We start from the raw sequence: 12383 nt of genomic DNA, 5'->3' as shown, positions 1-12383 counted from the left end.
GTCAGAAAAATAAAACCCTCTGTGTGGATTTCGTCACTTTGCCATCCGCTAGAGCCCTTTTGGGATTTAATAAAATCAAAATACAATCATGTTTTTAACCGGATGTTTGTGTGAGTTTTTTAAAATCTCCAAATCTTCCACAGAAGTTTCTTCTGCTTTAACAGATATTTCTTTTACTTTTTTCAACATATACTCTTACATGCTTTAAAGTCATACTCCAGCAGTCCTAATAGTGGCAAAATAACCAATTAACACCCGTATTACTTCCCTTTAAATTAATAGTAGCCTCAGATCTTCTGTAAATCAGAGGAGATCTTCAAGTCCTTACTTTCTCTTAGGCAAAACATTCAACTTCAATGGAGATGGTTGCAGTGTCAGTGCATCTGTTGAGTTTCTCAAAAGAATTTCTCTTGGGATCAATATTATAGAGGCTTGGAAACTTATTCTCAGACATTTTTTACTCTCAAAAATAAATCAAGTCAAATAAAAGTTGTGTTTTAGATCACCACAAACTTTGCAACTTCAATTACATCTCAGGCTCTCTCTTAAGTCTGTTTCGACTGATTTTGAAGCTGTGTTCATTTACTTTTACATAATCCTCATGGGCCTGCATGGATGGAAATTGTTGATTATATTTTGCAATGCTAAAATAACGATTTTCTGACGAGTTATTGGTTTTCCTGAAGTTGTTTTTTGAACAGCGCACTTCCAGATATGGTCTTGTTCAGAACCTTTTTTTTGATCATGTAATCTGCAGTAATCTACAAACGTTATAGACATTTTTTGGCAAAAGATTCTATCCAGGGTAAACACTGAACAATGATGCAATCCTCAATGTATTACATGTTTTTTAATAAGGTGCCAGGTTTTGTGTGTTTTGTCTCAGGAATCTTGATGAAGTAGTTGAGTTTCAGAAAAGAGGATTCTTTTCTCTGTGGTCATTAAGGGCTAATTCAAGTGCCTTTCCTGAAGACTCTCTGCAGGCCGTCATTTGTCTTTCGGTGAGGAATAGTTTGTCTGACCACTCCACCGTGAAGGCCTGGTAGTTGTAGTGCTGTGCAAGTCCTCAGCCAATCTGCACAAAGTACCTCTCATTCATTGCAATCACCGGCTTGTTGGTTACCTGTCTGACCAAACTTCCTTTTACCTCATCAGCCAGTGTGGGAGCCAGATCTGTGATGTCTGCTGATGGTTTAAAAACTTCCACAAGTCTTTTTTTGTAGCCTTCCTTGAGTTTTTCACACAGTGCTCCTGTCTTAAAGATCTGCAGTCTGTTTTTCCAGCCTTGAGACTCACATTTTAGAAGTTGTGTAAACAAACTGCAAAGTCTATTTGAAATGTTTGTGTGTGGAATTTAAAAAGTGGAAATAATTCTTAAACCACGCAGAAAAAAGGCAATCATATTAATAAAAGGTCTGAGGTCAGTTCAGTTTCATGGTTTCACATGTAAGGACAATAAATAGTAACCGATGAACACATTTAACATGTAACACAAAACGTCATATATGTGTCATATGTTAAAATTGAACAATTTTATACATAAACAGAATTTTGTTATAACTCTGTTAACCTTATTTTTATAATACTTTACATATAAAATATAAAATACCGATATGAATGAAAATACAAATAAAGCGTGAATGAAACAGAACAAAAGAAAAATGTAATTAATTTAAGACCCACTCCAATGAAAAGTGTTTTTAACATGTTCTTGTTGCAATTTTCTAATGATGGAGGACATGTATGAAAAACTAAGCTAAAAATAAAATTTCTGAGTAGTTCTTTATGGTAGTTGTTGTGATTGAAGAGCAGACAAAAAAATGCAACTTAAAAAAGTTTGTAGCTGTGATTTCATGTACAATCGACAGGCTGCTCTGCTCCATTCTGTTGCATCCACATGCAGATCTAGATCCATGCATGTCTTGATTTCCCCAATTTTGTTGATCTGGTAATGCTTGGTTGAGGGTGTGAGGGGCTGTAAGCTAGCGGGATAACTTAGCCCATAACTCAGAGACAAATTTCTAATGAACTACTGGCACTCTGCAGAAACTATGTCTTAGAAAACCAAAGTTTCTTTTTAAATTATGTCGAAAATTGAAATAATCTCAATTAAAAGACTACTGGAAACGCTTTTACAAAAGATCAAAAGATGATCGGAGTGGAACTTTTTTTTTTCAACACCAACTGACATCATTCAGGTTACACAAGGTCGACAGTTTTGTGGTGATGGCTAACCTGCCCTTCACTCTCCTAGAAGTGTTTTATTCTGTCCAACACTCTCATAAAACAGACCGCAGGAGAACAGCTTTCTCATTGTTTCAGGTGCAGCTGCTTAATTTTGCCATTGACCTCGCACTGCATCAAGTTCCTCTGCAGCATTTAAATTCAAGGAGAGTGTGGAATCCGTTTGTGAATATGTTTGCAGGTTGTACAGGGACATTGGTAACACACACTTAGGACTGAAAGGTGAGGATATGGAAGCTTAGCGGGAGGGGGGAGTCAGGAAAGTCTGGGAGAGGATGATGAAATGGGGTGATATGGCCTTTTCTCTTGCCTCAGGTACATGCTGCTGAGTGTTCATGCATATGTGAGGTACAGTGGAGGTACTGCCCGAGGCCCTTTTCTAATTGGAAGGGTTGAACGCATTTTTCTGTAATTCCGCCTCTTTAATATGCAGCTGCACACAGACTCGTGCTAACCGAAAACTCTTGCTCGCCGCAGCTCCATCGGTGGCGCCTCAGTCTATCAAAGTGTCAGCGGTGTCTCCCACCAGCCTGGAAGTGACTTGGGACATGCCCCCCCCTGAGACCCAGAATGGACTCATCCAAGGATATAAGGTGACTCTCAGAAAAACAAGCAGACACACACGTGGAATACATATTGCTGTCTGCCTGGACTCGCCAGAACTCCTCATTAAAAAACAAAACCACTTGTGCTCTCTAGATCTGCTAAAGAAGCACGTTTCTGGATTTTTCACTTAAAGGATTTCCTCTTGACATCATTTGGCTCCTCTGGGCCCTCAAGTGTGCTATAGACATGAGAGAAAGAAATAATTTAACAGAGGAATTTGAATATCCTTTAATGGTTTCAATATCACTTCTTTTGCCGTCTCTGCCTCCTGGTTCTCCTGTCACTCTGTTCTTCAAACACAAGGTTATACGTCCTGCTTTGGACACATCGATTGGGGCAAAAGTAGAAGAGGGGATCCGAGAGCAAAGAAAGGAATGTAATATTTGCAGAGGAAAGACACAGGAGCGATCCCTTTAGAATCTATATTGGAGCAGACGATGGAGAGCGTTCGTCTAAACCGAGATGGACAGATAAGGGGAGGGTTCAAGCAAACTGTCGCATCGCACAAACAGAAAAGGTGAGAGCTGGCAGGTAGCGTGCAGCCATGCCTGTTGAGCAAAAATCCACTCAGACAAAGGTGTAGAACGATAAAATCCCTCCCGTTGTGCAAACATGCAGAGTATTTTATGAGAAGAAGGTCTGCAATCTTATCTCACCCAGAAGAGAAAAGAAAAAAGGGGAGGTGCTAATCATCTTCATCTATGGTGCTTGTCTTTAGAGTAACCCTGAGCTTCTCAATCTGAGACAACAGCAATTTACTTTTTTATATATTTTTTACAAAGCTATGCACCTAAAGTAGCAGAGGAGATATTGCCTGTTTTCTAGAATAGAATATTTAAATGGATATACCCTGTGTATACAGAAGGTAATATATTATGCTCTTAAACCGATGTTATGGCTGAGTTATTGTGTATCTCATTATAGTAAGAGCTTGTGGAAGGACAGGCCTGGTATAATGCTGCCCTCAAGTGTGACTCAGAAGTTGCAGCTTTCAGCTTTGAAAGCAGTAAATTTAGCTTATGGGCTCTATACTGCTGTCTGTTCAGAATAATAACAAAATGGAGCCCTTTGTGCAAGTCTTGGCCACTTTTCAAATCAAACTGCCCACAGTTTGTGTGGCAGGAAGCACAAACACATGCCTCTCCAGCTTTAGATGGCGCCATAAAGCGGCTAATCGGGAGCATTTAAAAAGTAATGCCGTTTTGTCCCTGAACCATCTTTATTCAACCGTCTGAATGCACGAGGCGTCACTAAAAGCACAGCTTTGCACCGTGTCCGTCTTAAGGACCCACCACTGTCGCAAAGAAAAAGAGGCATATAGAGAAAATCATGGCTAGATCAGCACCCCCCTCAAACACACATACACACAGAAAGGCTACAGTGTCACCGTCTGATTACAGATTAGCTGAGATGCCATGTGCAGAATGATTAGAAACACGGGTGGTTGATTGTTGTTCAAAACTTGTTACAGAAAATGTCAGCGTGCCGCATCGCAAAGGTCTATACCAGAGCTGCTCTGCGTTATCCGACTTCTGGGTTTGTTCTGTTGAAACGTTTCGGCTCACACGTTGGAGGAGGCAGACTTATCCCTTAAATCTTTTTCTCTAGAACTTTTTCTCAATCTTGCTTCTGATTAATCTTGATTTTTCTGTGGCAGTTATGAAATATGCATGTTGCGGGGAGGAAAACATGAAAAGACTATATTTCATCCAATTATTCATCCAGTACTGAACAGAAATGCTCTGGTTCGTAGCAGAGCAGCTTTAATCACCATTGTTGATCAAATAGTAGTTTACACACAATAAGCTTGAGCCTACGAAGCCTTATGCAGTTGAAAATAATCAGGTATCATTTATTCTGCTTCATGTTACACACATCTGCCAATCTTCATTACTGGGCATTGTCATAAAAGTTATTGGTCATGATACGGATTATTGATTCATTTTCACGTCAGCACGTCTTTACAAGTCAGGAGTGGATGCAGTGAGACATCTAGCTTTAAGGAAGATGCTTTTAATCCTCCAGATTTTATTGTCTGATTACTTTCATTTAGGCTAATTTAACGGCTTTTTATTGCAGTACAATGGATGGCTAATTCAGTCTTTAAATACCTTTGTAAATTATCTAAATAATAATTCTGTTGCACTCCCAGGTCCTCCTCATACCCGTTATGATCACATAAAACACTGTGATTATTTTAGGTCATAAAAGTAAAATGGAGGAAGAATAACTGGAGGTCAAAGAGCTTTTAATTCCATGCAAAACGCTGTAAACTTAATTCTAGCTCACATTAGGTGAGCAAAAAGCCTGCAAATGGCTCTCGACTAAAGCTACAGACCTATTTAAGGTGCTTAAGCAACACAACCGTCATGAGGAAGAAAGTCTTTGAAGAAATTGTGTTGCATCCCTACAGCATTGTGTCGCTGGAAGTTCAGTAAAATGCTTTAGAGACACTTTGTGGCCAAAGATATCCTCAGAAGTTTCTTTCTTTTCTATTTTTGATTTTGATATTACAAAACAAAAAGTATGTAAAAAGGAATTATTCCACCCAATGTTTAGCCCTATACTAATTCTTTTACAGTGGGAACTGAATTATTTCTTTTCTCTTCAGTGATTTTTAAGCATAACATCTTAGCTCTTCTTTATATCTGTTCCAACAGGAGAAATAGAGACATTTAAATCTAAAATGAGTAATATTTCACATAACCAGTGAGATAGATTTTGTTATTCCATTTTTTTATTTTTTTTTTATTTTTTATTTTTTTTTTATCCATCTCACGATACTGTCCCTGGAGAGAAAAGTGTCCAGCCTGACAAAGAACATGAACAAAATAAATCCAGTGAATAGTAGATATGAAGACTAGCTTTAATGAAGTGATGATGAAGATGCAGGAAGGTGAAAATGGAGGAAGCAGAACAGTTCAGTCTGTCACAAAAACACCCTGAATGCTGTTTAGAAGCTGTCCTGCTCTGGTTTGATTCCCAAGTCTTTCTGTCTCCTTGAGGGTTTTTAAGGTTTTCATAAATGGACTTGGCCAATTTTCAAAGAAATAATAGATCTTTATTGGAAATACTTCTACCATGCTAGATCTATTAGCTTGGGGCTATATTGAGACTCAAAAGTTTAGTGTCTCATCACTCACATTTTTTTTATTTTACTTTTTTAAACTGTCAAAATATTGTTTTTTACTACATTATCAAAAGATTTAGAACAGACATGACTTTAGTGATGTTAGGCAGGAGCAAACATTTAAATGGATGTTGTTGTTTCCGATCGCAGGTTCACTACTGGGAGAGAGACAAGCAGAACCAGACTGAAAAAGTGAAAGTGATTTTTGTCCCAGAAACCCGTGTGCACCTCCACAACCTGACCAGCTACACACCTTATCTGGTTACCCTGACCGCCTTCAACACCGCTGGAGACGGACCGCCGAGCGACCCCCGTGGGGCTCGGACCCGGCAGTCTGGTAGGAAGCCACAGCATTTTAATCTCCTCATACCAGTCTAATAAACAGCAAAATCAAAGTCTTCCTGATCCTCTGATCTCCTCCTTATCTGCCGTCCTTTGTGTCTGCAGCTCCCAGCCAACCGAGCTTCCTGTCCTTCTCTGAAGTGACAGGAGGAAGTGTCAACGTGTCCTGGGGGCCCCCGCTCACCCCTAATGGACAAGTGGAGGGCTATCGGGTCATGTATCAGCCCACTGCGCCTGTGCAAGGTCTGCACACACTAATGTAGAACGATGCCATTCTATGATGCCATTCTACACTAACTTTTCCTAATTTGACCTCAAAAAGGAGTGAGTAAAGTGGTGACGGTGGATGTGAAAGGCAGCTGGCAACGATGGCTGAAGGTTCGGGATTTGATCAAAGGAGCAACATACACGTTCAGCGTTCAGGCTCTCACAATCAGCCATGGGCCTCCAGTACGAGCAAACATCAGCGCTCAGCCTGTGAAAGGTACATGAGATCATTACCCTGAAATCCAAAGAAATTGTTTTAAAAGTAGCAAAAACCTGAAGATATACTGATTACTTCTACTGCTTATCTAGATTTTTTTTGGTGATAAATAAACAATAGTTTGTAAGAAAAGTAATTCTTATTTAGCTTTTTATCTAAAGCTGGTGTCAAACATCTAAGAAAGGATTTTCAGTCAAAAACACATAGATTGTAAAAAACAAACAAAAACTGCTTCAGTTTTCCCACTAAGTTAGTACAGTTACACTAGCATGGTTTAACTACACCACTTCATCAATCAAATGTTCACATCTTTGCAAAATTTCCCAGAGAGCATTAAGTGAATCTTTATCCCACATGCTGATCCTCCCACTGCAGCACGCGGCGATAAAACCCTCTGATTAACCCTCACAGTTGAAAGAGCACTTTATGTAAGCAGACTGACGGCATCAGCTCATGCAGCTACTAACACCCGACAAATATTCCACCTTTGAAACCTGAGGAAGCTGTTGGGAGCTGCTGTTTGACACAGTGTTTTAGCTGTTCAGTGGGGCAGAATAGATGGCCCTCATTTCCCATCATGGTTAGCTGGACTGAACAGCCTCTACATATTATTAAATTTGAATTGAGCCGGCATTTATATTTAATGAAGTGAGCTATATTTCTGCTCCTTCCTGATTGCTTAAGGTATCAATAAGCGGCTGGATGTCTGATAAATGCTACAGACTTTCACATAACTCACCTCCCTCCCTTTAAATAATATAAAAAGAGTAACATCTTATTTTTTTAATTGGAGCAAATTCTCATATTTTTCTGAAAGGTTCAGTTTCTCCTTTAGAGCAGCCTCACAGGAAAATGTGAATCATTGCTCAAAATCAAGCGTGAATTCCTCTTTCTGACACTAAAGGCTCCCCCGGGTCGCCTGTGGAGGTTTCCATCACTAAGACGTCCTCTGCCCTCACCCTCCACTGGTCAGAGGGTGATAACGGCGCCGCTCCTGTGACTGGATACGTGATTGAGGCTCGTTCCTCAGGTGAGCTCTGGTGCTCCACAAACAGCCTACGCAGAACTGATAAGGCACTCACCTCTTTATTATAAGCTCTAAATCCTTTACTAGCTTGAACTGAACATTCCTGAAGGTCTCTTTAGATTCATTAAGACCTGCTGAGCAAATCAAGGCAGCCGCAATTTTCTAATAAAAATTACAAGACGTGTAACACGGGAAGGATGTGTCTGTGGGAAATTGTTTAAGCACCCTGCAGGAGAGCAATTGTAGACCAGGATATAATTAAACAACTGCCAACAATACCCTTTTTATTAATAGCGATAGCAGTGATCACTGTAATCACCGCAGTGTCATCATCATCCTTGTCATCTCCGATGTTATGTGACAACTTCTAATTCTCTTTACTCGCATTTAAAAGCCACTAATTCTTCAATGGTGCTCTGTCTCCCTGTGTTCATCACACCTCTGTCTGCAGACGAGGGAGTGTGGGACTCCTTCATCAGACATCTTCCTCAGAGCAGCAGGTCTGCCTCCGTGCCGCTGGAGCGCCTGAGGTCAGGGATTAGCTACGAGTTTCGAGTTATTGCTCTTAATCGCTTTGGCTACGGACAGCCGAGTACGCCCTCTGCTGCTCTCGCAGGTAAATAGCAAACGTGCACACTCACGCACGCCCATGAGGCTGACGGCCACGCTCACTTTTACACTTTTGATTCCAGAATCTGATTGTAGAGAGATCATGTGCTTGTGCTGCCCTCTGCAGTCACAGATGTGACACTGCAGTTGGGTCTACTGTGCAGACAGATAGAACCTGACTGAAAAGTCTGATTAATGTGAACTATTATAAAGGATAAAATGAATCAAAACACTAAATTAACAAACAACTTCATATCTTGTGATGTAATAACCCCTCTTTGTCTCCGTATCCAGCTCTGTCAGAGCGTCCTTTTTATGAGGAGTGGTGGTTTCTGCTGGTCATGGCTCTGGTGGGGCTAATCCTCATTCTGGTCCTGGTCTTCACTCTGCTGCTGCATGGACACAGCAGCAAGTACAAAGCCTGTGGCTCAGGTTTGTACTTCTTTTGTGTATTTTTATTCTCGTTGCAGGACTTTGGTACCCCCCCTCCCCCAAACACAGTTTGGAAAAAAAACTCACAAACAAGTTTCATAAAAACAACACTCACTGATCTGGATATATGTTTTATTTCCAATCAATAATAATCAAGTCTTATAGTTTGTCAGCCCCTCACTAAACTTCTATTATTGTCTGGCTCTTGAAAAGTAAATTTAACAGTTTAAAGTGGGTTGGAGAAAGCCAGCAGTGACCTCTTGAGGATAATAAACGTTTAAAAAACTTCATCCTACCAACCACAGATCAACCCTCTGCAGCAAGGAGACGTGGAACGTCTGCAAACCCTTTAAAGAATATTGGAAAATTCCCCAATGAATGCAGTTTGTTACCAGCAGACGGACTCAGGCGAGATGTAACCCTCTCACCTGTTGATTGATCTGAATCAAGAGAATATTCATTTTACAGCATAAACAGATTTAGTAAATAATCTCAATAACTCAGTCTGAATACTAACCAAACTCAAGGCTCAGGACTCGATCCGGACCAACAGACTTTTCCAGCCTGAAAAGACATTATAACTAAGATAGACATACACATACTTTCTGAAATATATTTTAAACTAATTCAAACTCCTTAAATTAAATCAATGTTAACATAAACATGAGTTTGGTTTGATGCAGCTCATATTGTGTTAATAAATGTTTGAAGTATGTGGAAATAATGTGACACCAAATTATGTGAATACTTTTTAATCCAAAGTTTACAATGTGAACAGCAGAATGGACTCTAAAAGGTCGAATTATTTTTGTGGTTCTGTGCAAAAACGTATTTAAAACTAAATATTTTTGACACTTAGAAACCTGACTCCTTTCTAATAAAGAAAATGTTTGTCAGGGGAGGGGGTGTAAACCAGTAATGATTCTTGTCAGCAGAATAAAGACTAACAGTGTCCTGCAATCCCACAAAAACCTCCTCTGCCTCCTTCAGCCGTCCACAGACAGGCAAATGAAGGCTGACTTTACCGGTCCTCCTCGCTTTGTGCTCCTTCCAGCTGCTGAGCAGAGTCTATGTTTGAAAGTCTGACACATTGACTGCTGGGAGACAGTTCCTCTCTGTGGATTTTACAGATCAGGAGCGAAGCTCTGTCACTGAACATCATCTGTAGTTTCAGCTGTCTCTACAAAGCCCTCCGACTGTTCTGTTTTACTGCTGCTGTCATCATATTCGGTACAAACTCACCAGGTCCTCACAAGGTTCAAGTATGAACACACTCATTTTGTTCTCATCCAAACAATCAGGCTGAGTGTAAACATGATTACATGTCCTGGTTGATTGGGTTGTAAAAAGGCTGACACCACTGTCCTTTATCTGATTAAAATGTGACTGAGCTGATTTGGATTGGTCTGATCTGATTGAAGTGTTTACATTAGGGATTTGTGTTCAGTTTCAATGAAAAGCCAACCATTAACCTGATTAAATGCGCTCCATCGAAGTACCTCTAATATTCTCTTTGGTTATGATGTTTTCATTGTTAGCGGTGGATAAGTGTTTGGTTAAAATATGCCATCATTGCCCTCATCCACTCCTTTTAAATAGCAGGTCATGTTTTAGCGTTGGAGCGTGTAGACCCAGACCGCAGTATGCTGAACAACACTCAACATTTGTTTAAAGAGTTTGTCTGTGATTCAGACTGAAGGCAAATTGCTTTGTTTGAACTGATTCCCAAGGCTGCTGGAGGACAAAAGGGGGACCGTGTTGTGTGGTGAGATGTAGAGCTTCAGCCAATAAAGGTGCAAAAGATGGAAATGTGTGAACACAGAGCAGCAAGGAAACAAGGAAACACTCAGTAAAAAGCTGCACATTGTGGTAAAGATCGAGCATTCAGCTAGAGTTATACATTTGTAGTGTATGTTTGTTGTAAATTTGGATGTTTGCAGTGTGCAGAAACATTGTAGACATAGAAACAATTAGTACATCAAAATATCCTATTCTTTGGTTTAAAATCTTAATGAAAATTGTTTTTTTGGTGTATTTAACATGTTCTTGTGGTGTTTTTCTGATGATGGAGGACACATATAATAAGTAAATGAAGCTTAACATTAGATTTCTCGTTGTAAAGCAGGAGCAGATGTTAAAATACTGTTAGAGAAAGAGCTTTTTGATGAAGTAGAAATTTACTCTGGGCAGGGCACAGGCTCCCTGCTCGACTCCATTCTGATGCATCCTCTTGAAGACATATAAATCCATGTACGTCTTTGTTTTCCTCTTCTGAGCTGGTGTGCAGATGGATTGATCCAATATTCCTCGCCATCTTTGCTGCACCAGAAATGTTAGTTTGGCGTGTGAGGGGCTGTAAGCTAGCAAAAGAGAATGCAAACAGAGAGTTCTTGGTAATGGAAGGGGGGCGGGGTTGCTCTGCACCAGTTAATTTCAAATTATCTCTGCAGAAACTGTTGTAGAAAACGACACAGTTTATACATTTTGGCTAAAACAGCATAATCCTAATAAAAGACCAATTGAAAAGATGATCGTAGAGGGAGTAAATGGAAGAAGCTAAAAATATGAAGACGTGTGCAGCAGCAACAAATGTGTAAGTGTTGTTTTTCTCTGCAGGTAAACACATAACAGCAGGAGAGGAATCGGTCACACTCGACAACGGGGGCTTCGCTGCTCTGGAGCTGAACAGCAGGACGCTTAACACCAAGAACTCCTTCCTGAAAAAGAACGGGACCAGGTGAGCTCCGGCTGCGTCCAGCTTCTCACATTCACCCTTTTCCGGCAGATGACAGACTCTCTGTCTGAATTTGATCCCAGGTCTCCTCCCAGGCCCAGTCCAGGAGGCCTTCACTACTCTGATGAGGACATCTGTAACAACTATAATGGGGCTGTGCTCACAGAGAGCACCACGCTCACAGAGAAGCCCACCGAGGCCTCTGAGTCAGAGGTATGGCTCTATCAGTCAGGGGAGGGGGGGCAACAGTCTGTTCAGGCTCTGTTCTGCTGCTGTCTTTGCCAAAGTGTGAAAGTGAGATCAGTTAGTCTTTATTCTGTGTTTTAACTCCAACAGCCTATTTAGCCAACATCATCAACTCTGATCTCTAACCAAATGTCTGAGAGATCTGTGGCTACAGTCTCAGTGGATTAACCTCTTAAGATCTAAGCTAATATTTGAGCTAACCCTCTGCACACATAGTCACTACTGTGGTCATTTATAATTATAATGTCTGAAGAGATTAAAGGAACTCACACGCCAAAATGAATAGTTTGAGAATTAGCAACAGCTCTCTCTGAATCGCCTGAAATTTAGCTCAGTCTTCTCAGGTTCACTTAGATATTTTGTGAAAGCTTCTGAAAAATGTGTCTTATTTTCTGAGTATTTTGACTCAAGGAAACAAACTTGAGATGTGTTAGATACATCCACAATGACAATTAAAGCATTTTTGAGATATTTCAATACCAAAATCTCATGTGACATAAGGACGCAGAACAAAAAAAACACAGAGCGC

The 12383-nt window shown here is 40.3% G+C and overlaps 1 protein-coding gene across 1 annotated transcript in view; it reads left to right on the top strand.

Moving 5' to 3' along the window:
- Positions 1 to 12383, top strand: part of sdk1a (sidekick cell adhesion molecule 1a) — a 274209-nt gene that overhangs the window by 258832 nt on the left and 2994 nt on the right. Inside the window, exons 37-45 of the mRNA XM_024259668.1 lie at positions 2722 to 2837; positions 6131 to 6317; positions 6428 to 6565; positions 6645 to 6806; positions 7711 to 7836; positions 8285 to 8449; positions 8737 to 8874; positions 11491 to 11611; positions 11692 to 11821. Of these exons, the coding sequence (XP_024115436.1) occupies positions 2722 to 2837; positions 6131 to 6317; positions 6428 to 6565; positions 6645 to 6806; positions 7711 to 7836; positions 8285 to 8449; positions 8737 to 8874; positions 11491 to 11611; positions 11692 to 11821 (1283 nt within the window). The remainder of the gene's footprint in view (positions 1 to 2721; positions 2838 to 6130; positions 6318 to 6427; positions 6566 to 6644; positions 6807 to 7710; positions 7837 to 8284; positions 8450 to 8736; positions 8875 to 11490; positions 11612 to 11691; positions 11822 to 12383) is intronic.

This window comes from Oryzias melastigma, linkage group LG1 (assembly GCF_002922805.2).
Source record: "Oryzias melastigma strain HK-1 linkage group LG1, ASM292280v2, whole genome shotgun sequence".
Taxonomy (NCBI): domain Eukaryota; kingdom Metazoa; phylum Chordata; class Actinopteri; order Beloniformes; family Adrianichthyidae; genus Oryzias; species Oryzias melastigma.
The sequence above is the reverse complement of the archived record's forward strand: the minus strand, read 5'-3'. Positions and strand labels throughout refer to the sequence as shown.